This window comes from Gymnoscopelus braueri, assembly GCF_963280865.1.
Source record: "Gymnoscopelus braueri genome assembly, chromosome: 13".
In the NCBI taxonomy this organism is placed as follows: Eukaryota; Metazoa; Chordata; class Actinopteri; order Myctophiformes; family Myctophidae; genus Gymnoscopelus; species Gymnoscopelus braueri.
In genome coordinates, this window is record NC_137615.1 from 11,510,794 (window position 1) to 11,538,679 (window position 27,886).

General features: G+C 41.7%; 1 protein-coding gene across 1 annotated transcript in view; it reads left to right on the forward strand.

Annotated features, from left to right (window-relative positions):
* LOC308098492 (multidrug resistance-associated protein 1-like) overlaps positions 1-27,886 on the forward strand; it is a 59,528-nt gene continuing 31,642 nt past the window's right edge. The window contains exons 1-7 of the mRNA XM_080446873.1: positions 1-227; positions 8,668-8,844; positions 10,335-10,460; positions 11,839-11,976; positions 22,143-22,268; positions 25,905-25,966; positions 26,195-26,326. Of these exons, the coding sequence (XP_080302999.1) occupies positions 186-227; positions 8,668-8,844; positions 10,335-10,460; positions 11,839-11,976; positions 22,143-22,268; positions 25,905-25,966; positions 26,195-26,326 (803 nt within the window). The 5' untranslated portion in view covers positions 1-185. The remainder of the gene's footprint in view (positions 228-8,667; positions 8,845-10,334; positions 10,461-11,838; positions 11,977-22,142; positions 22,269-25,904; positions 25,967-26,194; positions 26,327-27,886) is intronic.

Below are 27,886 nucleotides of genomic sequence, written 5' to 3' on the forward strand. Positions count from 1 at the left end.
AGGGATTTATACAAACTTGAGAGCAAACCCGCTGGTTTGTTCGGAATTTATCCCAAGGATTTTTCTTTTCTTTGGTTTAGTTTTTTTCATTTTTTTTCCCCCTGAAGGAGAGGGGAGGAAGGAGAGGGTAGTAGGGGTATAGAGGTGGAGGAAGAAGAGGTGGAGGAGGAGGTGGTGGACGAGGAATGGATGACCTCTGCAGCCTGAGTGGCCTGGATCCTCTCTGGGTGAGTTAGTACCTGACCCTGTGCTGTTATACAGTAAGATTTGTGTTCATTTGACTCTTGAGCGTGTACAAATGGAAACAAATGGACTCACAGCGGGGTTCCATTTGTATACACACGCTGAGTTACATACCCTTAATCCATTACGACCGGGAACGCATCTGTGTCATTTTAAGATTTATTTGGCTATTAAAAAAATAGTAGATACAGTATACAAGGATTTTTTTTTGCAAATCTTTGAATATATATGTTTTATTTAAAGCGAACATTCTTAACTCTGGGAACGTATTTTGAGATGGGGGTCCGCGGCCAAATACATATAATTTTGGGGGTCCTTGACATGGAAAAGTTGGAGCACCACTGATATAGCAACATACTGTTAGGATTTAGAAAACATTTTTAGATATGTATTTGGCCGCAGACCCCCATCTCAAAATGTTTTGTTCCAGGGATCCCCATGAAGCACAGACTTGAGTTACAAATGTTCGCTTTAAAAATATACATATTCAAAGATTTGCACAAAATAGCAGACCTACATTTTTAATTGGCATGGTTTCCTCCGCCGTCGGTGTGTGAATGCAAATAGGTGAATGTAATGCACTTTGTAAAGTGCTTTGGAGAATGGCACTTTATAAATGCACCATTAACCATTTAAGTGTGTTTTGTCTTCATGCATGGATGCAAAGCCAGGCATGGAAATTAACTTTCTGAGGCCTCAATGTGAACAGGCTCTGGGGAGGAAGATGGGATAAAGTGTCATGTACAGTAAAGCCTTTCTGTCCGGCGCTCCAAATGCCTTGACTTGACAGAAGTTTTGAGATGATTTTCACAGAGAGAGCGAGAGAGAGAGAGAGCGAGAGAGAGAGAGCGAGAGAGAGAGAGAGAGAGAGCGAGAGAGAGAGAGAGAGAGGCAGACAGACACCAGCTTCTGTATATTTATGGTCTGTTGCCCCATTTACATTGTGTGTGATGTGAATGATGCTTCTACTATAATAGCAGAAAAAATGTGGGTGTGGGTGTGTGCGCACACGTGGTCGTGTGTGGTCGTGTTGTGCTGAGTGATTCTGGGAAGTGTTATTTGAATTTGACAGTGAGCATGGTCCTAATACCTGAGTCACCACAGAATCATCTCATGATTCATAGACTCCTGGCTCTGTCCTTCATAACTCTCTCTCTGTACTTTTCTTTCTTTCTTTTTTTCATTCTTTCTTTCTTTCTTTCTGTCTACAAGACACTCCCCGAAAGTTTGCACTAGAGTGGTTGTTGTTCACTTTAAGCTTCAGGAGGTCATAACACATAATGACACAAACAAACGTACACACAAAGCAGCATGCGAGTGAGCAATTAATGATCGACTCATCTGTAGGTTAAATAGTAGTTGGCCTCACTCGTCTGTCTCTGTTTAGCCCCAGGTAACCTGGCAGTAGACAGATTGAACCTCAGCCAGCAATGTCTGCTAATAGACCACGAAGTCTGACGTAATTTACACATCCTTTGTTTGTCTACCTGGTTCGCAGTTTTCCACCCCCATTCTGAATCCCATAGACGTGTTTAATATCGCGTCAAATAAGAACTGTGTTCCAAAAATAAACAAATGACCCCGGCGGTTTGACTCTTATGGATATGAAGCATCAACTTACGGTGAGAAAACGCTAATGTTACTTCCGCCGAATTAGTTACATTTTCGCCAGAAACAGACTTTATCAAATATAAGTGACTGACTATCATAAACGATATAGAACCTCCTCCCTGACAATATCGCCGGGACAGTTTGTTTATTTTTGGACCACAATTCTTATATGAGACGATTCTAAGATGACCCAATGTTATTCTCCATAGAGAAATTACTTCCGCAAACCTGGGGATGAACGAATGACGTCAGGACTTCGGTGGTCTATTAACTTTTTATACTTAAGTTGTATGACAAAAAGGGGAAATAGCCAAACACAAGCTCACAAACGTGTAAAAATGTATAAATAAAAATAAATAAATACATAAATATTGTCTTTCAAATTGTTTGAATGTTTCCGTCTATTATGACCTGCCCAAAATAGAGATACATGTGGTTAACCCACCCTCTGGCTGCCACAGAGGGTGGGTTTCTTAGAAAACCAATTTACATTTAACACACACATACATGCTCATTCAGCTCTTGTTGAACAAATGTGAAGGATGTGAAGTATTGAAGTCTGTTTTCCGTCCTGTACAGCACACGTTGCAGTCAGCTAATCATGTGGCCATGCGTCTCTACACATTTCCATTGATTTGTTTACAGAAATTCATCTGTCTCTAAAAGCATTAACCCATTAAGATCTGTGGCCGATTCTACAAAATAATGTCCTCTGAATCCTAACAGTTTTCTGAAATACAGTTTTGATGTCATGTTTCTATGTCAGTGGTGCTCAAACTTTGAATATCTTTGAATAGCCAACGTATAAAATAATGGTTAAAGTGGTTAAAATCTGAAATGACACAGATGCTTTCTCGGTTTCAGTGGGTTAAGTAAATACAGGGACTGGCCTGTCCAACTTGGCACCTTCCGAAACAACAATCCCAAGTCCATTTTCCAAGAGAAAAGTATTACATAAGCAGCTAGGGTAGAATGAATAAAACACCCTCCAAATAAAACACTTTCTCAGAGTTAAATAATCATATCACATATCAAACTTTTTTTTTCTCAGTGGTGACCTGCTGTTCAGCCTCAGAACTGACAATTACTCAATGTAGGAATATAAATGAATCTGTGATTCACATTACAGTACCACACTATAAACTATACAGCAGCATCTTGATTTACTTGTAAGTTCCAGTTCCTGGATGAGATAATCTGTTCTGTTCCATGTATTGATGTTAGGAATAAGTAGCAAGTAGGTGACAATTGTGACACTGGTACCCTCATAATGGTTGCCATCTCCATTCAGCACCTCAGTGCTAGTATGCCCCATTGTACATCATGTACAGTAACTGTCAGGGGCGGATTAACCTTTCGTGGTGCCCGGTGCTACGACCTGTTTTGTCAGCAGGGGGGGGGGGGATTGCGGCGCGGAAAATTGTCACTTCACCAGCGTGTGCTGCCGACGCGTTACACTGCTTTAGAGCTCCTTCAGCTGCCATTGCTTCAAAATGTGGGTGCTCTTTCGGCGATAGTTGTGTCGAGTCTTCTTTCACTTTTGCCCTGTCGTTTGGGGCCCCCCCAAGGTTGGTGTGCCCTGTGCTGCAGCACCTAAAGCCCTTGCATTAAGCCGGCACTGGTAACTGTTGATGTGTAGCATGCCGCACTTTATACCCACAGTACTCTCTCACTTTGAAACTCTTCTCTCGGCCCTATAACCCAGTTGTTCTCAAACTCTCTAATTTAAGACTGGGAAAGCACCTGTGTGATTCTAAATTTGAACCACTTTAACCGTTATTTTATACTTTGACTATTCAAAAATAGCAGATATACAAGCTCATAGCGCGTCACTTCGTGCCGCCCTACGAGCTTGTAAATCTGCATTTTTTTTATAAATCTAAAAAATGTGTACAAATCTTTGATTATCATTTTGGGGGTCCTTGACATGAAAAAGTTTGAGCACCACTGATTTAGCAACATACGTTTTTCAGAAAACTGTAAGGATTTGGAAGACATTTCCAGAATCAGCCTCAGGTCTTAATGGGTTAAGGCATCCCCATAACTCAAATAGTGTTTAAATTGGTGTTTAGCCTGGTGGCAGGGGAGTTACTGTAGCTAGACCCCCTTGTTATTCTTGAAAAGTAAACGTCTGGAAAGCATTGCAATCTAAAGAGGTTGTCTTTGAACTGACCTGCCCTTTGCTGAATCAGTTCAATGTGTGTGTAATGTGTATAGCCTGGCAAATGGTTTATTTTGAGTTCAAATCATTTTACAGCAGGCTCACTTCTCTCCAAGAGATAGCTAAAGCACTGACTACAGCATATTCAGTGGCTAAGCTGTAAGTTGAGGGTGGAAGAGAGAGACCATTTGGATCAGAGACCCACTGGCAAACAAATAACTTTATATGAATTAATATTGTGTTATTTGATAATTGTCTCAGCCAGGCTGAAGGCATGGCCGAGACTACTGTATGTTTTGCACCCTGTCCGTTCGTCCGTCCGTCCGTCTGTCCGGCCGTGTGTGTGTGTGTGTGTCTGTCTGTCCGTCCGTCCCGCTGTGGACCGCTGTGGACAGCTAATATCCGGCACCGTTGGCATGATCGCAGCAAAACTGTGCACACACACTCCCTGGATCCCCACATTTTTCACATGGGCCTGTTAGAGCGCCACCAGGAGGCAGATTTTTGCAAAACACATTTCTTGACAGTACTCCTACAGATTTTGTCCAAACTTCACGCAAATCCGTAAATAGTATCTCTATAGTCACTAAACGAAACTAGTCTTTCAGATTTTTTATATTCCATCCTGATTGGCTAAGATTTGCTTCCAAAGTTTGCAGAAATGCTCAGTTTTTAACAAAATGCCTCAAATCATGAACACAGCCTGCGATTTCCGTGACATTTTACACACACATTTTCACTAGGCCGAGGAAGAAATGCCACTTAAAAATGTTCAAATCAGCCTCATGGTGGCGCTATAACAGGACGATTCGTGTTTTTACCTATAACTGCACCGATCTGTGTAAAAGTATGGACACTCCCTAGAGACTCCCTAGAAACTGTGCACACACACTCCCTGGATGGCAATTCAGAACCTCTGCCCCAATTTTTTCACATGGGCCTGTTGCACTAGGAGGTCGACTTATGTAAAATATATATATTTTATATTACTCTTTCAGATTGTATCCAAATTTCACACACATCGGTACACATGATCTCTAAAGTCACATACTGTATCTCTATAGCACATCCGCACTACGTTGAGGAACAAATGCCACCTTTTAACATTGACAACAGCCCTATTATAGTGCCACCAGGAGTCCGATTTTTGTGAAACAATTTTTTTAAATATTACTCACATTACAGATTTTGTCCAAACATTACGTAAATCGGTACACATTATCTCTATAGTCAAGTGATCAAGACGAATCCGTCCGATTTTTCATATTCTATCCTGATTGAGCGAATTCCGAACATTGCTGCCCCACAATAACCTACCTGACCTGGCGCACTTCTTCTAGTTTGTAATGTAACTAACTACTTGGGATCGACTGTATCAGACCTATAAGGCAATCATTATTAACCTTTTTAATTTCAAGGACCCCCAGTTTGATATGCATTAGGCCACAGACACCCACGCTTGACACTATTTAATCTCTGAGACCCCATCCTACACTGTAAAAATCCTCTGAGACCCCACCCTACACTGTAAAAATCCTCTGAGACCCATTCTACGCTGTAATTTTTTTTCATTCATTTCACTCAGAGTTACAGACCCATAAGGGTCCGTTTGGACTCCTGGTGGTCCCCAGACCCGGTGTTGAAAACCAGTGCTGTAAGGTTTGGAGGTCTGCATTGGAAGATGGGTTGACGGTTGACGGGAGAACATCTGGGTACTGTTGATGAAAGCAGTATTGTGACTGTAGTTTGTAAAGCTGAAAGATGAAATAAACTTCTTTAGTTTTACAGCAAGACAGAAATTCGCACGTGCACACATACCCACGCGTGTGCGCACGCACAAACGCACACCCACACACACACACACACACGCACACACGCACGCACGCCCGCCCGCCCGCCCGCCCGCCCGCCCGCCCGCCCGCCCACACACACACACACACACACACACACACACACGCACACGCACACGCACACGCACACGCACACACACACACACACACACACACACACATCCCTCTGAGCCAAGGACCTTGGTCTTTGACCAAGCTAAACAGTGTTCAATTCTCTAAAGTAGTAGTATGCCGTCTCTCTCTCTCTCTCTCTCTCTCTCTCTCTCTCTCTCTCTCTCTCTCTCTCTCTCTCTCTCTGTCACACACACACACACACACACACACACACACACACACACACACACACACACACACACACACACACACACACAGACCAAACACGCTTTGGCCCATGGGCTTTGATATACAGGACCACGCACGCACGCACCCACGCACGCACGCACGCACGCACGCACGCACGCACGCACGCACGCACGCACGCACGCACGCACGCACGCACGCACGCACGCACGCACGCACGCACGCACGCACGCACGCACGCACGCACGCACGCACGCACACACGCACGCACGCACGCACACACACACACACACACACACACAAACATCAACATTAGGTTGTAAGTGACGAAAACGTACTACATTGACATCCACCTATAGACCATTTGTATGGGGTATGAAGTTTTGCATGAAATAAGAGCAAAATGGCTGCTGGGTGAATATGGCCAATAACCTTTTAATCGTCAAAATACGTCCCGGATTGCAGCTGTAAAAGTGACTATGATCTGTCATAGCCTTCTCATAGCAGTTACAGTATTCTATTAAAGGTGATGTAAGTGCTATTTCTTTAATTTAAAAAAACTCAAAATTTAGTAGTACAACATTTGTCCCTGAGATGTAGTGTAGTAGAAGTAAAAGTATAGAAATTTGGAAATACTCTAGTAAAGTAAAAGTACATCAAAATTGTACTTAAGTAGAGTACAGGAACTTAGTTACTTTCCACCATTGCAATTTACAGGTCAGCAGGTTCACAAAGTGTGTCAATGTTTAAACATAACATTTTTTCCCCAATGTTTCCACTTTGTCTCACGTACCTTCTGTAGTTCCTCCACGACTCTCGTCATGTATTCCTAAACACCTCAAAAGAAGCCAAGCTTGTGTGAATGAAAACCTTCATATCACAGCCCTGGAAAGCTGCAGGGTAATCTGAACCGATCAGAATCACAATGAAAGGCCCTGAACCCAACATGCTGTTTCAATCCCTTCACCCTATAACCAAACGCTTTGATCAGCGACCACGGAGAGCCTGCGGTTGGTTTGGAAAAGGGCAAACGTGATTAAAATCACACTAAACACGGGCTTTGCGAGGCATTTGTTTAAAAAAAAACAATGTATTCTATCTGACCTTTTAATTAACAGTGTTGTTTTCTGTAAACTGACAGTAAAAAGTTTGCTTGCACATCAGGGTTTGTGCTCTCATCGAACTTTGCTGTGGGTTCTGTGTTGTTTCATACCAGTGATACCACGGGAGTATATGCACGCGCGTGCGCACACACACACACACACACACACACACACACACACACACACACACACACACACACACACACACACACACACACACACACACACACACACACACACACACACACACACACACGAAACACACGAAACACACAAACACTCCAAAACAGAATCTTTTCCATCTGCACATGACTCACCAGTGTATTGGGGTTCTTTCACATATAAGGCTTCTTTTACTTCTTTTAGTGAATTGACAGCTCTTAAGCCAGGACATGTTAGTGATGTGGGTGTCAAAAGCTGTCTTGTCCGTTACGAACAACATCAATGTTTTGGTCCTTTTCCAAACCAAGAGCAAAAACAAACAAACAAAAAAGAGAAATGTGAGTGAAATCAAACTAGTTTGGACCCTTGTCTCTTGTACCTGTACCTGTATTTCAATGAACTTTGTGCATCGTAAGCATGTCAGGGATAAGTCACTATTAACGTCTTATGTCAGACCTGTGTTTGACCTCAGAAAACTTAGAGTGTAGGCTAGGTTAATCAGAAACCACGGGAGAGGCCGTTTACACAAGGCTCCAGAGAGTATGAGTCCTCTCCTGATAGTTAGGTCAATGACTGTTTGTATTGACTCAGCAGATCCATCATAGACCCTTCTCCTACAAATGAATGTTTATGTAAAGATTACAAGGGGGAGTATAGGGTGCAAATACACTATACTACAGTATCCCAAATCTCGTTTTAAATCACATCAGGTATAGTAGCTAGTATATGACCTGTGTGTCCAAAGATAAATCCAATATTACATTTAGAATTCAGGCATTATTTGGCAGACGCTCTTATTCAGAGCAACAAAGTGCAAGATCAGAGTAAGTGGCATGAACCCAAGTCAACCAACGACAGGTTAAATGGTCAAGTAAATAGGCTGCAAACAACATTTAGAGCTATACAAAGAAACTAGGATACCAGGTAAAACATAAATATTAGCTTCTGTCCAAACTACACGCTCTAAAAATAACACAACCTACTTAGCCTTTGTGGACATGACATTATGTACATCTGCATAACCAGCATGTATCAGAAATCAAATCAAAAGACGTCAAAAGGGACAAAAACATATCAATAAGGTATATGCCATGGTGTGAAATAGAGTCAACAGCTGAGTGTTCTTCTCGTTAACCAAATAGCTTTAGTCATTTTGTGTGTCAAAGATTTCGAAAGACATGCTTCTTACTATGTCAGGTTGTCTTATTTGGTATTTTGTGTCCCATTTGTCTTGCAGGATTGGAACCTGACATGGTACACTCCCCACCCAGACCTGACCCAGTGCTTCCAGCACACGGTGCTGGTGTGGTTCCCCTGTATCTACCTGTGGGTGTGTGCCCCGCTGTACCTGGTCTACCTGTGGTTTACGGATCAGGGCCGCATCGGCCTCTCCAGCCTCTGCTGCGCTAAGACGGTGAGTGGATGTTTGTTTGAGGGGGGATTGCCGGGATTCCCGAGGGGGCTATTTTAGGGTTCGGACTTAAAACCCTATAATTACGTCGACCAGAGTCCCCCAGGGCTCTCAGGCCTGTCCTGTTTTCACTCTACGCTAAATATCCTTGCCTGAAAATAGCCCATCTACAAGCTCACAACACGCTGTTTTGTGACACGCTGTGAGCTTGTAGATCTGCTATCTTCGCTGAATGTTCGCCCAAGAATAGGGACGCTGTAGGGTTCAAGTGGTTAAGTGTTAGCGTTGGGGTTAGAATTAGGATTAGGCTAATGTAAGGGTATGGGCTAGGCACATAAGGTTAGGCCTTAAGGGATCAGAGAATATATGCAGTCAATGGAGGGTGCTCACAAATATAGTAAAACTAATTTGTATTTGGCAGCGGCATTAAAATAAACAAATGACCCGTTTGGTACAGAGCTAAGGCCATGAAGGTTATCCATGTGACGCAGCACCTTCCCCTTGATACCGTGTTTTAAATGACCATCATCAAGCGAGCAAGAAAAAAAAAAGAAGAAACACATGTTCTCTATCCTGGGTGTCAGCCTCTCTCCTCAGGCTGACATTATTGACAAGCTCTTATTTATTATTTTAAGTTCAGGAAGGCAAGCCTGTATAAGCTTCAGGTTGCTTATAATGATTGCATGCGTATACTATCAGTGCAAGTGAGTTGTTCTGCAATGTGGGAGTCAACACTTTTCATGCCCTATTGAGAAACCTGATGTACAACTTTATGTGTCAACTGAACGAGTCTCAGAATTCTATTATTATGCTGCTGTCTAACCCCAGCCTCAGTGTTACAAGATATCGGTCTACTTTCTGGAAACACTGGTATGATTGTCTCTTGTAAAAGCTGATGTGTTTATGGTATAGGGGTGTTCTTTCTGTAGGTGTTATATGTATAGTGTTTTATGTTGTTTGTTTTTAATGGACCCCTGAGTCTACACAAATTAATCTGATTGATTGATTGATATTCCCCTTTGCATCCAATTCCTCAACATGTCATCAGTTAATGTTTACAGCAGGGAGTGACTGTGTTAACATCACATTGTGTTAGTCTGTATTCTGTCTAATGCTGATATTATTTTGCTTGTGTCATTGAGTTTGTTCTGCAGTACTGTGTACATCCAGCTTCATTTACTTCATTTGTCCAGTTCCAACGTTTTAGCAGTGGAACAGCAACAGTTCTTGGGCCTTGCTCAACAAGAGTACCTAACAAAAAACATGTGCATCTTTTGATGTGGGAGGAAACCCACCGGGATACTGGGAGAACATTAAAACACTTAAGGCCTCTGTCACTGTTTTGGGCATGTCATTATAGGTCAAAATAAAAAATTAGCAAAGTTTTGAATTAAAAAAAAGAAGACGATATTTTTCCTTGCAACGCCGTTGATCGACAAAGCCCAAAATAGACTGGAGTGGTTAGAGTGTGATGTGATGTCTTCTCTCCGTAGCTCCTGGGACTATGCCTGGCATCCTTTGGCCTGCTGGAGGTGTTGTACCTGCTTTTGAAGAGAACCGAGGAGATCCATAAGCACATGGTGTTCCTGCTCAGCCCTGTCATACGCAGCCTCACCATGGTACGTTCACCCTGTCATACGCAGCCTCACCATGATACGTTCACCCTGTCATACGCAGCCTCACCATGGTACGTTCACCTGCACCACCGATGGCGGCACTGAACGCCTTCGTGTGAAATTAGACCCATTTCGAATGACTATAATGAGCCCAAAGTCCGCTGCCCAGTGCATGAAGGATGTATGAATGTGGGCCTTGCTTTCACTTCTTGTAGACAATACAGATGGCAGCCAAAATCGTAATTAAGAACCAGACATATTCTTTCGGGTTTAACACACTCATACAGAATGCCAACTCATGTGGTGTTAAAACTACACAGCCTGCATTCTGATCCGCTCACTCGCCATGTCATAAACATGGGTTGTATTGCATGGCTTGCAGCTAAAAGAAAGAACCCAAAAAAAAACGTGTCCACAACACATACATGTTGGCCTGCAGTATGTCTGTCTAGCACCCACAAAAATATAAACACCAGAGACTGTGAAATGCCCCCGAGCTGTGGTTGGGTGCAGACACCACAGTGTACCCCAATGGCACTTACATGGCTTTTTAAGGCTCGCTCAGTGACAAGATAGCTCAACGAAATGTACATGACCCTGACCAGATAAGCCACCTCAGCAATCATCCTGAAATAGACAAACTCCTCTCCTCTCCTCTCCTCTCCTCTCCCCTCCCCCCTCCTCTCCTCTCCTCTCCTCTCCTCTCCTCTCCTCTCCTTCTCTTCTCTTCTCTTCTCTTCTCTTCTCTTCTCTTCTCTTCTCTTCTCTTCTCTTCTCTTCTCTTCTCTTCTCTTCTCTTCTCTTCTCTTCTCTTCTCTTCTCTTCTCTTCTCTTCTCTTCTCTTCTCTTCTCTTCTCTTCTCTTCTCTTCTCTTCTCTTCTCTTCTCTTCTCTTCTCTTCTCTTCTCCTCTCCTCTCCTCTCCTCACCTATTCAAACCGGACTTTACATAGCCCTTTATGATTACAGATTTCGTGTTGTAACATGATCCTGTATTGATTTCTTGTCTTCTTATTTTATTATTGACATGTTTTACTTTTATTGTTGTGAAGAACTTACTTTGTGACTCTGATGTCTGTGAAAGGTGCTTTACAAATACATTTTACTTCCTCTCCTCTCCTCTCCTCTCCTCTCCTCTCCTCTCCTCTCCTCTCCTCTCCTCTCCTCTCCTCTCCTCTCCTCTCCTCTCCTCTCCTCTCCTCTCCTCACCTATTCAAACAGGACTTTACATAGCCCTTTATGATTACAGATTTTGTGTTGTAACATGATCCTGTATTGATTTCTTGTCTTCTTATTTTATTATTGACATGTTTTACTTTTATTGTTGTGAAGCACTTACTTTGTGACTCTGATGTGATTTTACTTACTTATTCCTCTCCTCAGATCCTGGCGGTGTGTGTGATCCACCTGGAGAGGGTGAAGGGATGTCGTTCCTCCATCCTTCTCTTCCTGTTCTGGACCCTGGCCGTGGTGTGTTCCATTGTTCCCCTCAGGGCCAATATCCAGCAGATCATTGAAGAGGTAGGAGGCAGCGGATGCTTTTCAACACATTACTAGAAGAAAAAAAAAAGTTTGAATGCTTTACCACTTAAACCCCATATGGGTAACCGGAGTCCCTCAGGGCTCAATACTAGTGTATTTTCTGTTTTCTGTTATTGTGGGGAAAGTTTCGCTGAAAATAGCAGATCAAGAAGCTCACAATGCGACACAAGTGAGCTTGTTGATCGGCTTTCCCCACAATACCGATGCTGGGGGTTTAGTGGTTAAACTATTGAATTATCCATCGCCAGTCCATGGGGTAAATTGCTCTTTTTCAGACTGACCGATCATTCAAAGAAAATCAATATACTTAACATACTGTACTCCTCTTCATCAGAGAAAGAAAGAGAAAGCAGTCATCAACTTCATTCAGACACAAAAACCCCAAAAGCTTTAATTTCCCGAGACAGAGACAGTCTAGTAGCTCCCGTAGCGAAAAATAATTATAAAGTCGCACATTTGTCTGCCCGACGCGGGGCCTGTACAGTATGTGTATATACATCTTTTTTTGACCATGGAATGCAGCCTCAACTGATGGCGCGTTCACATTCCTGCCTCCACGGGGTGTCGATCCCTCTCTCACATTATCGCTCACTCACACACACGGCAATCACCGTCTGGGTTGCTCCACGCAAAAATAAGCAGCTGTGGAATGTGACGGTTAAACGACTATGTATGATTGTCATGTCACCTTCGCAGGGAGTCTGAGCTATGTTTAATCTCCGCCGTACGTGTGAGTATGTGCCTTCGTATAGCAGCACGGTTATTCTAGGCTTTGGTTTTCGGGTGATGACGGTGGCAAAAGTGATTTTTGTTGTCGTGTTTTTTTTCTAACAGCAACATAAGCGCGTGGGCTCAGAGTCAGACACATTCTTTTTAAGCAATAAGCAATTACAGTGCCTCCAGAATGCATGCACATGCTGCACACAGCATGGCTTCCAGAATAGACGACTAATCATGACATTTTTGTTTGTGTTTTGTCCATATATTCTTTGACCCATTCAATCCGGGAACGCATGCTGTGTCATTTTAAATTTTTAGCTATAACCATTATTTTTGTACTTTGGCTATTCAAACATAGCAGATCTACAAGCTCATAGCCCGGCACCGAGTGCCGCGCTACGAGCTTGTAGATTTGCTATTTCGTGAAAAATCGTGAAAAGTTTTGCAGATCTTTAAACATATGTTTTTAACTAAAATCTTTCCTTCTGGAGATCCCTGGAACACAATATTTTAAAATATATATATTTTTTTGCAGATCTACAAGAGAGTTTGTATATCTGCTATTTTTGAATAGCCAAAGAAATCTTAAAATGACACAGATGCTTTCTAAAAGTGAGCTAAAACTCACTGTATCGGTAAAAAAAAAAAACCTCTTCACACAAAAATTCAAGTTTGAAATGCACAGCTTGTATTAATAGAGTAATTTTAGATAAAATAAACAATGTAGTGACATCACTTATGCTGTATATATGTGGTTCTCAAACATTTTCATGTTAAGGACCCCCACATTATAGATTTTCTTTTGCCAGGAACCCCATAAGAAAAGGTTGGTCAAATTGTTTATTATTATTATTGTTATTATTATTATTATTATTATTATTATGTATTTCCCCAGAAATAGCACAAGGTGTCACAATGTGACATACTGTGAGCTGGGGACCCCCTGGAACCCGCTCAAAGACCCCTGGTGGTCCCTGGACCCCACTTTGAGAACTACTGCTTTAGATGTTCAGTATACTCAGTGTGCCTTGTTGGCATGACAAGTCTTGCCAAAGAATCAAAGCATTTAGAAGCATACAAGTAATCATAAAATATTAAATAAACTAAATAGTCAAGCTGAGTCTTCAAGTTAAATACACAGTCATGACATACATATATAAACACACACACACACGCGACTAAACATGTCATGCACACGCAAGCACACGCAAGCACACACACACACACACACACACACACACACACACACACACACACACACACACACACACACACACACACACACACACACACACACACACACACACACACACACACAGGTCAGCTAGGCCAGTTGTGGATGGACGGAATGTTTAAAAAGTGGGACCAAAATGTGGCTGAACTAAGTAAACATCGGTTCATGTTTACTGTATGTGATGGCAGTCTATATTTATAATGGCCTATATTTTACTGTGTGGATTTGGAGACTCTCCTCTCCTCTCCTCTCCTCTCCTCTCCTCTCCTCTCCTCTCCTCTCCTCGCGTGCGTGCGTGCGGGCGGGCGTGCGGGCGGCTGTGCGCGCGCGTGGGTGCACATGTGTTCATTTATCCATAATGTAACGATAGTAGATAGTATACAAGCCAAATGGAACCAAATGGATCCCGGCGTAAGGGAACCAAAAGGGTTACACATTTTACCCTCTCAGAGTTTGATTAACATTGAGGATTTCTGCGGCTACACTTCTAGGAAGCTGTGTGAGTCCTAGCTATATGGAAAGTGTTAGTTTGACCAAAGTGTTGGTTGGTTCACAGCTGTGCCCCATGGGAAACAAAAACCCAGGTATGAAGGTCGAGAAGAAGTGAAGTCATACGGCCTCCACCCAGAGTTCTGTGTGTGTGTGTTTGTGTGCACACGTGCGCACATGTGTGTGTGTGTGTGTGTGTGTGTGTATGTGTTTGCGCGGCTCCCTCCACCTCCCAGAAGTCTGTAACACACTGAGGTTGGGAATTCTGCGGTGATGCTGTGGTAGTCACGCTTAGCTGGGCCAGTTTGGACCAATGTTGGTTAAAGGTTGAAGCGCGCTGCAAAACAAAGTGACAAACACACTCGACGAATGCATCTTGGATGGAGCCTCAGAAACCCAGGAGGGGGGGATTCTGCTCGTGCTCGCCCCTGGGAAGGAAAGCGGAGAGGGAGTGTGTGTGTGTGTGTGTGTGTGTGTGTGTGTGTGTGTGTGTGTGTGTGTGTGTGTGTGTGTGTGTGTGTGTGTGTGTGTGTGTGTGTGTGTGTGTGTGTGTGTGTGTGTGTGTGTGTGTGTGTGTGTGTGTGTGTGTGTGTGTGTGTGTGTGTGTGTGTGTGTAAAGGCCACAGATAAGGAACAGCTCAACAAACAAGAAGGTTTATGATAGCTAGGAAAATCTTGAGTCTGAAATACTCAGTTAAAGTTACTGTGACGCAGAACCAAATCTGAGGACAGAATACGGAGTTCAATACATTAGTTTATTCAGAGAATGCATTTGAGACATACAGAGTAAAGCAACAGTTTACATACAGTCAGTAAGTCACTCCCCTCAAGGGAGGGAGAGAGAGCTTGGTACATCAGATAAAGGGGCCCTGTGATCTTTCCGTACCAGGCACCTGGAAAACGTAAGGCTGCAATAATATGATCTCATCTCATGTTGATAAACACAGTTTAGGTTTAAGGTCATACTGACACAGAGTTACACTATTGGAAAACTCAAATAAGATAATGAACTATATGAACTGTATCTATAATGACGAGACAATTCTTTGATAACACTCCAAACATACAAATGATAAAAATAAAAGATGACATTCTATTTATCAGTTTATTTTTAAACCTTTAAACCTATATGCATCGGCTATTTGAAAGTAGCCGATCTACAAGCTCACAACACGTCGTGATGCGACGTGTTGTGAGCTTGTGGATCTGCTATAAAAAGTGGAATATTTGGACGATTTTTGAAACATTCTAACAACACAAATCTGGTACAGGGATCCCTGGCACAAAACTTTTCCAGGTGGGGGTTAGGGACAAATACATATTAATTTGGGGGTCCATAACATGAAAATATTTGAGAACCACTTATTTTTATATATATAATAATTACAAAATTTGGAAGCAAGCCCAAATAAGCAACTACACTTTAGAAACAAGCCCAAAAAAAACGCAACCTGCATATACCAATATTTACATGCCACTTTACAAGCCTGAAGTCGCTTATAATAAGCAGACATGGCAACACTGGTGAGATCTGCAAAATACTGTGCAACATCACCATAGAAATAACAATAATAAAAACTAAGATAAGAAGCCTCTTGAAAGGTTTCTATAGCAGGAGTAGCAAGTTAGCAACTACAGCACAACACAATCAAGAAAGAAAATTGCATGTGTGTGTGTGTGTGTGTGTGTGTGTGTGTGTGTGTGTGTGTGTGTGTGTGCGTGTGTGTGCGTGTGCGTGTGTGTGTGTGTGTTCAAATAAAGCACAATGATAATATGTGCAGAAACCATGTGTTGAAAATGTAGTACCAACACATGTTTTTTTCCCTTATTTGTTACGTTTTTCTTTTTTGGGGGGCATCTTCAGTGTAGATTTGCTATTTTTACAATTTGTCATACAGAAGTATATAGAGATTAAGTGGTAAGAAAATGCTCTTTTTTTTGGTTTTATTTGCACACTCTCTTGAGTTATATTAACCCATTAAGACCGGGAACGCATCTGTGTTTTTTTAGATTTCTTTGGCTATTCAAAAATAGCAGTTCTACAAGCTCATAGCTCATTCAAATCTTCGAATATATATATATATATATATATATATATATATATATATATATATATATATATATATATATATATTTAAAGCAAACATTCGTAACCCAAATCTTTGCTTCTGGGCATTCTACAAATGTCTTCTAAATACTACTTTTTTTTTTGAAAAAAACGTTCTGTTTCTATATCAGTGGTTCTCAAGGACCCCCAAAATTATATGTATTTGCTGTGGGGTCGGCCAGGATGCTTGAGTTGGACACGGAGAGATGAGGAGAGGAGGAGTTAAGGAGGAGAGGAGAGGTGGAGAGGAGAGGAGGAAAGGAGAGGAAACCTGTGGCTCTGTGGTACTCCGGAAACTCCTGCGGCTCCACAGGGAATTCCCTGGATAAGGATGTGCAAACAGATGAAATAATGCTGTCGACATCTCTTTTCTTTTCTCAGTTTCTCTCCGTCTCTCGCTTTCATGCTCCATTTGGCTCCATTTGTACCCTCTCAGAGATACAAAAGATAAATTAAAACCTGAAGTAAAATACAGAGTGCATTTCTATGTTAGAATTTGTTAAATTGACAGTCCAGAAGGATTTTACTGTATTGTACACCAATGGTTCTCAAAAAGTGAGGTCCGGGAACCTCCAATCGGTCCTTGGGGGTTCAGGGGTTCCCCGGCAGAAATGGTTAATATAGCATCAAAAGTTAGGTTCAACCACTTTAACTCTATATTTCATACTTTGACAATTCGAAAAATAGTCAAATAATTCTATATTCTATTGTCAAAATTTGGATAAATTTCTTTTTTTTTAACGGCACAAATCTTCTCTTATGGGGCTCCCTGGCACAAAATATTTTCAGATGGGGGGGGGTAATCTCATATCAGTACATATCAATTTGGCGGTCCTTGACATGAAAAATGCTTGAGAACCACTGTACATTTCCCATTGGTCTGTTATTGCCTTATTCTTTCTTATGGTGAATAAACATTCTCCTGTATTTGCGCCCTGCCCTTCCTGAGCACTAAAAACCCTGTGGGTTTGAGTGGGATGTTGCGGTTCAGACTTGTTTATCTTCTATCGTTCTCAGCGCTCCCTTCATTGTTATTGTTTTTTTTTTTATGAATCACAAGAACGGTGCAGAGTTTCTAGCGCACTGTGGGCAGTAATTTGATTCGGTGTTGGTTGGATTTACTGTGTTGTTTATCCGTGTATTCCTTCTCTTTTCAAAGTCATGAATGAAAGAGGGAACCTGCATCAAAACAATGCGACATTATGAGATAACGGTTTGATGGCAGCAGCCAGGAGTGGGAAGCAAGCGCTATAGAAGGAAGGATATTTCAGCAGGACTAAAAACGAAATACCTGGGATCTCTAAAACAGAATAAACTAGGGGTTAATCCCAAACCTTTGCAGTTTGAGAAATGTTTTAAAAAGAGAGGTTAAAAAACATGATATTTTACTCATTTCAGTCTTACAGTATGTTTGAATCATTTGGGTGGAGCGACCTGGTTATAAGTGTCTCTAAAGATTGTGGGAGAAACCAAGACTCCCAAACATATTCGATTTGATTTCCTGTATCTGTGGCACATGAGTTTAGGACACCAGTCTCTTAATTCCGATGGAGCAGTGAGTGACCACCAGTGACAGATTATGATGATGACCGATTGTTTTGCCCTGTAGTCTATATATACTCTAAGACTTAGAGTATATATAGACTACAGGGCAAAACAAGTCTAAGTATTGAACCCATTCTTCACAAGCAACATGTGTTCTGAACATTCTGACATTCAAATTGACTTTTTCAGACAGACAAATCAGGAGGAAATTATCTTTGTTGCATGGAGACCTGTCTGCGGCATCAACACTCACCAAATCTAGCAACAAAGAAAAATGGCTCTGATTTAGCATGCTTGGCTGAGATCTTTAGGCAGGTCATATGTATACTTTTACATAGAGCATAAGTTTTCTCACAGTGTAACGGGTAATAACATTAGTGGTAAAACTGTTGCTCTCTTAACAAATCCTGTCCTCTTCATACTGTTGAACATTTGTAACTTCAAATGTTGTAACTCCAAGAGTGTTGAAACCATAGAGGTATAATATAACTATTGCCCCGCCCCCTGCTATCATTTCAATGAATATGCTCAGTGCTGGCTCAGTGGCGTTTTGAAGCACCCGGAAGCCTGCCGGAAGTAGAATTATTGAGTCGTTTTTGGACACACCATAGAGTTATGAGCATGCGCACTAGTGTCCATTTTGCGTCCTACGGCAGCCCGGTTGCCAAGGAATGAACGTGAGATATTTATTAAATACACTCGAGATGCATATTTATATGTAAATGCATATGTATTTATGTATAATATGTTTACATATTTATATTTATATATATAAATATCTCTCAGTATGTTTTGCTCGTGCATGTATTTCTCCCCACCTGCAGTTCCAGCTTTGGCCACTGGGGTGGCGGCTTCAATGTTTCTCAGCAACTCTGGGGGCTTGGTTGAAACTCCAAGAGTGTTGTACAAGACTCTTACGGATCCATTTGGTTCCATTTGTACACTCTGAGTGCACTGCCTGTGTCACCAGGCATTGCATTCAGAATGATGCAGTTAGTAATGTGAAGGGATTAGGTATAAGGTATCCAAAAAACAGCAGGACATTTACGGTCTTGCTTGGTCCTCCTCGATCACTCTTGGACCGCCACAGGATTTGCATGTTGTTTGAGCTATTAAAAATATGAATATAGATTTACATAAACGTATATAGGTTCATGGATGTATACCAGTGGTTCTCAATTGTTTTTGGCTCAGTGCACCCCCTGTAAATAACCTTTTCATCCACGGCACCCCTGATTTACATTGTTACTTTATATGTAGCACCTTATTAATGTTATATTACGGTACGTAAATATGTACATCTTTCCTCCTAAGATACAGTATGAGGAAAACTTGAGAGAATATCCATTTAACTTTTTGAAACCTAGCATCCCTGTTCTGGGGGAACATTTTGCCAAAAATAGCAGATCTACAAGCTTGTGGATCAGCTATTTTTTGGTAAAGATATTGGTATAGATAAAAAAGAACACACCAAGTACAGTGCAACTCAAGTCCTTTTTTATTAACTATAGAGGGTCTAAGTGGTTAACGTGAAGTGATATTGATCAATTCCTATTATCAAAGTATTCTGTGTCACCCCCCTTGACTTGCGTCACAGCACCCACTTTGAGAAACCCTGATGTATATACACGTGTACATAAACAATCTATCACCAGTAGTGTGGGTAAAAAATGAAGCGTCAAGCCACATTGTTACTGTGTATTTCAACTCCCACACCCAGACCCTCCACAAAGCAGCATCAGTAATCTACAGTATGAGACAATTACTGTCTGTCAAGCGTATAATTAGTGTCTGTGAGGGAAAACTGCTAAGAAATGAAGAGGAAAAGAAAAGTGTCAACGCGACATTATGTCAACGCAGCGGTGTGCCTGTGTGTCATCGAGTTCATCACGCGCCTGTTTATTTGAAAGCTGAACAAATACGTCAAAACATATCAGATAAGTCTGTGATTTTCAGATGTGTTTGTGTCCAAGGCACAGCAATGGATAAGTCAAAATCTCAAGGCACACCTGTATTCACAGCAAGAAAAATGTTGTACTTTTGACTCCACTATAGGAAGGGGAAAAGTGCATTGTGAATTAACCACTTAAGCCCTATTTCAAATATAGATTACGTGATACCTAATGCCATGCCTATGGACTATAATGCCATACCCAAAATATGGACACCAGGTTCAAAGTGGTTAAAATATGTTTTTTCAGGCTATGGAATTTGCCTCTTTTTTGGGAAATGAATGTGCACAAAATACCTTTTAAAAAGGACTATTTGAGTATTCGGCCTGTTTTCCTTGTTCTTTCTATCTATCTCTGTTCTTCTTCCCTTTCCTGAAACTAAATGATGGGAACTAGTACGAAAAATAATTTCACCCATTTCTTTAAACCTGTGATGTGACAATAACCTATTTTAGATTTGAACAACTTTAACCATTGTTTTATACTTAACCATTATTTTATAGCAGATATAGAAGCTGTAGATCAGCATTTTCTTTGAATCGTGAAAATGTGTGCAAATCTTTGAATATATAATACATTTTTAAAGCGATTTTTTTTTACTCAAATCTTTGCTTCTGGGGGTCCCTGGAACAAAATATGTTGAGATGGGGGGTCGGCAGCCAAATCCATATAATCATGGGGGTCCTTGACAGGAAAAAGTTTGAGAACCACTGATACTGTATAGCAACATACGTTTTTCAGAAAACTGTTAGGAATTAGAAGACATTTTTAGAATCGGCCTCAGGTCTAAACAGTGGTGGAAAGTAACTACTGTAAGTACATTTACTTAAGTACTGTACTTAACTAAAAGGTTTAGGTATTTGTACTTTACTTGAGTATTTCCAATTTCCAATACTTTTACTTCTACTCCACTACATCTCAGAATCAAATATTGTACTTTTACTCCACTACAATTATTTGAAAACTTTAGTTACTAGTTACTTTTCAGATATAAATGATTACATTATAAAACATACATTAACCACTTTAGCCCTATTTTATACCTAGGCTATTTGAAAATAACCGATCTACAAGCTCACAACGCGACGCGTTGTGAGCTTGTAGATCTGCTATTTTCAAATATGTTAGTACTTTTACTTTTGGTATTTTAAGTACATTTTGATGCCAATACTTCTGTACTTTTACTCAAGTAAATTTAGGATTTTGGACTTTTACTTAGAGTATTTTTATATTGCAGTATTGGTACTTTTACTTAAGTAAAGAATTTGAGTACTTTTTCCACCACTGGGTCTAAATGGGATAATGTGTGGTCGTCACAAAATCCCCAAGAAACACCTGGACTTGTCTCACGGGCGGCTGAGGCACACACCAGCGTGCCTCGGCACACCGTTTGGGAAGGTGCTGTGATGATAAGTGACCTCACTGGGACAGACGCAACTCACGTTGTGGCTCACAAAAAAAGTATAATCATTTTGTGCTTGAATACTTGGCCTGTGGCTGTCTGCCCTTTCTGCCACAAATTACATTGTCTCATGTGACATCCCCCACCCATCTGGCACCTAAGTGGGCTCAAAGAAATGGCAGAAAGATTGCCTTCAAATACTATTTGGTCCAAGTATGATTACTGTTCTCTTTACCTATTCGGGAACTAAAACACATGCTTTGCTCCATCACCGCCGGGAGTAGAAAAAAATCTTTAAGTAGCTGAATCTTCATAATAAATGCGTCATACGGTAGAAAGTGGTGTTTCCCCCGTCATTTTATTTTTCACAGAAGTGCTGGTTAGGGGTAATTTTGATTGAGGTTCCATGACTCTCCATCATTTTGGTCCAATTTTAGGTGCTGGCTGCAGACTTAAAGTCCTATTTAGATATTACATCATGATTAAAGCAGCAGTTTTGAACTTTCGGCCAAAACCTCCATCGTAGCGTTTTCGGGTGGAAATTGTGTTGAAAAACAACATTCAGTTCTCTTTTAATGTCCTGTTTTCTCTGGCGAAGCTGTCCGTTTTCTGGTCTCATTGGCCTAAGCCTGCTAAGTGCAAACAGTGACATGTGGTCTTTAAAGCTGTTTTATGCGTGTCATGTGTTTCTTCTAGGGGTTTTCCACGGACGCCATGCGCTTCGTGGCATTCTTCGTCTACTTCTCCCTCCAGCTCGCGCAGCTCGTCCTCAGCTGCTTCTCTGACCGGAGGCCCATCGCAGCCAAACGGGCTTACGTCAAGGTACAGTATAGTTGCACATGCAGGGGGCGTAATCTTTCAAAGTTTCAACGCAACCGGTTATGCTTAATTCATATGTCGTCGCCAGTTGTGGACACTATGAAGTACATTTACTTGAGTACTGTACTATGTTTTTTACTTTACTTATTGGTATTTGTGGATACTTATGATTAAATTATGTTTCAAAGACAAATATTGTACTTTGGAAAGGGAAAAGTACACTGTAACTTTCCTCATATACCCCTGATTTGAACCCGGTTTCCTGCGCAAGTGCTGCATTTTTTACCAATGAGCTAATAGAGCCTGCCTGCTCAGGGGATAAATTTAATCTTGACCATCAGGTCAAAATTCGTGTCAGATCCTGTGTCTCGGTGAGACATGACCTTTGGCACCATCTAAATGTCACAATAGAATAGCAGGGAGACAAAATACAATCAACCCAATTGCATAGGTTATATTGTATTAACATACTCTACCATACAGATTGGACATAATTCCATTTTATTCATAAAAAAATAAGTTACATAGTGCCGCTTTAAGCCCTATTTCAAATAAAGTGAAAATAGATGTGCGACACGTTGTGAGCTTATACTGTAGATCTGCTATTTTCACTATTATTGTTTTTTTTTTAAATTATTTTACTTAAGAACAAAACGTGAGCACTTTTTTCCACCACTGATTATGCATCTGTGTTTTATGCACTTGGCAAGCAGGGACGGAAAGTAACTTTCAGTTATTTTTACAGTTATTATAAGTTAATGAGAAGCTTTTTTATGTGCTTGTGATTTACAGAGTACAGTACATTCTAGTTCAACTTTCCCTTTGTATTCAACTATTTTTGAAAATGCAAAAATTTAAGAGTAGCCTACAGTTAAAGGTTTAATGACATTCACTTTTACACCACATTCAAAGTCTTTGTCCTGGTCCTTCAAAAGTGTACAAAAAGTTTTAAGTGAAAATTCCATTCCAGTGATCCATGGCAGGTGTTTTTCTCTCACATTTCTAAAGCCTTTTCAACTGCAATGAAAAAAGAAATCTTTGCCTGCGGGTGTCGCTGGTGAGGGATTTTGCCTGTCAATCATCGCCTCTGCTCCACCCCCCCCAAAGGAAAGGATAGGGGAGGGGAGGGGCGAGGAGGAGAGTGGGCGGGATTAATCGACTGTGACCTCACTGTCGAAGGGCCAAGCTCAGATTACTTTTCAGCCTAATTATTCAGAAAACCCCAGACCACAGAAAATCCACTGAATGTTCTAAGTTCAGTTTTTTTGGGTGTAATTGAGGTCATAAAACCCCAAATAAAACATTGAAAATAAAAAAAGTGAAAATGAATGTCATGATACCTTTAAGCAATTATGACATAATCAGGATATCATAATTCACTTAGCTTCTGACCTCTTTTCCCTCTTAAGGTAGTCTTTGTGAAAGCTTTCACATAATGGAAAGATGATCACCGCTCTGAGAGCATCAATGAGCTGGTGAGGGATTTGCTAGGGTGTGTTCAGATTGAGGTCAGGAGGCTACAGTATGCCACACTGCTCCTTTAATGGTGACTGACCATAGTTACTGAATAACTGTTACAGCACAGTAGTCCTCAAACGACTGCAGTTGGTTAGAGAGGTAGAGAGGTAGTCTGGAAATCAGAAGGTTTGCCCCTCGCCTCGGTCTATGGTCTTGAGCAACACATTATACATTGATGGCGATAGCATTATAGTGGCTCAGAGTCTCTGCCTGATGACCACTGATGACCAAAACCCTAATATCTCCCCTGCGTAACAATAAGTTCCCTTTAGTCTAGTGGATAACATGTTGGCTCTCCATGTGGGAGACCAGGGTTCACATCCTAGATGTTACACTCTAGCTCAATGAAACATTTGTATATGATGATGCCATCGCAGGAAAGAGTTTTGGTTCTTCTTGTGTTCACAATAATGATTGTATTATTTTCTGAACATTGTCTATTTACCTTATTCCCACTAGGGGTGGGGAGCATAGATATAGAAACCTAGATACCTCATTGGCCTCTGCAGTTCGTTGGAGCGACCCGTTTGGTATGGTGGCCGCCATACGTGCTGTGATTGGCCAGTGCCCGCCCCCCCCCCCCCGGAAATGGGGGGAACGGGCACTGGCCAATCACAGCACGTCTTTTCCAGGACTTGTCAGAATCTAGTTGTCCCGCCCCCACCTGCCTCTCATTGGCCTACTGAACGCCCCCTTCTGTGACGCACGCGGAAATTTCCAGCTGTCCCCCAGGAACAAAAGCTTCCTTGCCCAGGAAGCGGAAGCGCGCCCGCCGTGCCGACGCTTCAGAGCCAGAGGAGGTGTCTACCTTTATATGTCTATGGTGGGGAGCCCCATGTCTGCTAATAATAAGCGACTTTGGGCTAGTTTTTAAAGTGTAGTTGCTTATTTGGGCGTGCTTCTTAATGTTTATTAAACCAGCATGGTTCCCATTTTCTTTCATGCCAAGATTAATTTGTGTGATGTATTTGTCCACGGACCCCCCATCTGAAAATATTTTGTGCCAGGGACCCCCATACAAGATTTGTGTTGTTAAAATGTTTCCTTATTTTTAAAGTTTTTTTAAAGGTGTCTACAAGCTCACAATTTGTCGCTATGTGCTGCGTTGTGAGCTTGTAGATCTGCTATTTTCAAATAGCCGATGTGAAGTGGTAAAAGTTGGTTCTTTTGGGGTTGTTTTCCTATAGACCTGGCTGCATGTTTCTCTTGCAAAATCTGGCAACGCACTGATTGCCATTAGCATTACACCTGCAGCCTACTAGGGAGGAAGTGGACAGATAGATATTGAGATGAAGCAGCAGAAAAGAAAAGGGCAATGGAAAAGGTCAAGAAAAAGGTGAATAATCATCAGAATTATGGGTCAGGGAGTTGACGTTTTTCAGGCCAAGGACCCCTTAGCTGAGAGAGTGATGAAGCAGGGACCCCCCACTACATTGTATATAATTGTGTTGCAGATTAAACCTTTTCATTGATTTCATAGATAACTTTGTTGAAAATGTGTTTTGTTTATTTCAGATACTAAGTAAACTTGACCTCTGGCTCTGTACTTGGTTTGCTCCTTTTCCCCTCTACACCAAACCTCTTTGCTGAAAATAGCCGATCTACAAGCTCACAACGCCTTGCAGCGTGAGGCGTTGTGAGCTTGTAGATCTGCTATTTTCGGCCAACGTTCCTCTCAGAATAGGGATGCTATTAGGTTTACCTCCGCTCTTCAAACACTAACCTCCTCAAAACCCAAAAGGCCAAGTAGCTAACCCTAACCCTAACCTTAGTGGGTTTTTAGCTACACTGGTTTTACCTTTAGGCTTTATGCCCCCATGTTTTAATTGTTTTTGTTTCAGTTTCCCAGATGTTTTTTAATGGTGTGATGTTTCTTTTTATGCAACTGCTTATTGTAGCACTTTGAGATTTTTTGCATTATAAATAAAATCCATTATTATTATTATTGAAGTGGTTAATGTAAAAAAAACAAAAAAAGTTCCTATCACACAAAGATTTGGCAGCCAAAGTAAGTTAGTTACTCTGAGGACCCCCAAGAGGTCCCGGACCCCCTGTTGAAGACCCATGTCATTGATTCATTCCACTGGTACAAAACACTTTTTTTGCCCTTTCTCTTGTCAGAACCCATGTCCAGTGGATGATGCATCTTTCCTCTCCAAGTTTTTATTCTGGTGGTTCAGCAGGTAGGATTGTCTGATACTGACACTAATATCAAATGTATACCGCTATATAATAAAGTGGTTTTTCAGACATTTTCACGTGAAGGACCCGCGCGTTCTTCCACTTGACCGTAGAGATTTTTCAACACTTTCCAACATTTTGCGACTTGTTTTCCAATAGCCGAATTTGTTTTTGTTTTAAACTGTTCCAAACGGTGGTTTAATGAGTACTGTTGTGTTTTTTTCTGTCAGTTTGGTGGTGCGGGGCTACCGGTCTCCTCTGCAGGCAGAGGACTTGTGGACTTTGAGGGAGGAGGACAGCTCAGAGAAGATTATCTCACAACTGGAGAAGGACTGGGCCCAGCAGTACACCAAGCTTCAGCAGTAAGACTACTACTGTATATACCCATCTGTCAGGAGTTTCAAGTGTCTCTTTTTTTATAACTATAATTTATTCTTTATTATTATTATGGCCCCCTTAGTCCCACGGGACCTGTGAAACTGCACTGGCTGCACTGTCTATATTTATTCCCCAGAGTTGAATATACTGTGCATTCCTTACCTCATGAAACCTTTCCATTCTCACCATTGCCATTGTGGCTTACACACCAGTTGTATTTCTCAATGCAAGCCGCTCTTTAAAATGTTTTTATGTTTCATACTCCGGATAAGCGGTTGAAGATAAATGGATGGATGGATATTTGTTTTTTTTTAGCTCTGCAAAGTTAACGGCTCGTTTGATTGACAGGTAGTTGGCGAGTTACATTCCAGGGCAGTTTTCCTGTTGGCTCGTGCACCAAATCTAGACAATGAAAAGGGAGCGGATGATGTGGTCCTCAGCACAGTACAGTATGTGCTCGTGCTCATGGTGTGCCGGTGCACATGCTAGTGACACTTTATTTTTAAAGATATTTTATGCCTTTATTTGACAGGATAGTAGGCTGACAGGAAATGGGGAGAGAGATGGGGGGGTGACACACAGCAAAGGTCGTCGGGATGGGGAGTCGAACCCGCAACGTGCTGTCAAACTGGATTACCAACGTATACGGTATGCGCCTGGACCGCTAGGCCAGCGGGCGCCCGATGCTGGTGACATTGTATTTTTTGTCCACCGTCTCATGTCAGGATAAGGACAAAAGGTCAGTTTTACAGAGGAGATAGGCTAATTAGGAGGAGTGGCATCTGGGGCGGCCATAGCTGAATGGGAATCAGAAGGTCACCGTGCGGTACGCTCCTCCCCGCCCCAGTCAATGTGTCAAAGTGTCCCTGAGCTGAGCACCACACAGACACGTAGAGGACGACTTCAGCCATTCATCTTAATGTAATTGCTCCTCACTAATGCCCATATTTGTCCACCCCGTCTGTGTCACAGAAGAGGGCTGTGGACGGTTCAGAAACCCGCCTACCAGTGACATCATCAGTGGCGAATCCAAGCTAATAGAAACTGCAGGCTTTCTGTTCCTGGAAAGGTAGCATGCTATAATGGAAGCCATTGTTCTTCTAGCAGTTCACCATCGATCTGCTGTTTGGTTGAGTGTGTTTTCCAGGAGATGTTTTTAACACACACGAGGAGTCTTGTATATGTGCCATCAAGCCGATCTTGTAATTCCTTCTCCATAGTCCATGTCTCACTCAGCACCATATAGCAGGATGCTTTCAACACAGGCCCTGAACACAGAGACCTTGGTGGAGGTTGAAATGCCAGACTGCCAGACTCTTGAGGAGTTTGTTGCAGGCATTCCAAGGGTTTTCCCTTTCTGGCAAGAAAGTCCTTTCTACTGTCAGCCAATTATATGAAGATAGGTTGAAATGGGTGAAGTCATCCTTTAACCCCTAACTGCTCCCTGCGCGTTGTACTTAAAGCGCTCACTGCTGCTCCTAAGAGTTACGATAAGTAAATGAAGAGGACAAATGTCACGTTTGTGCAAAAGCACTGTGACAAAT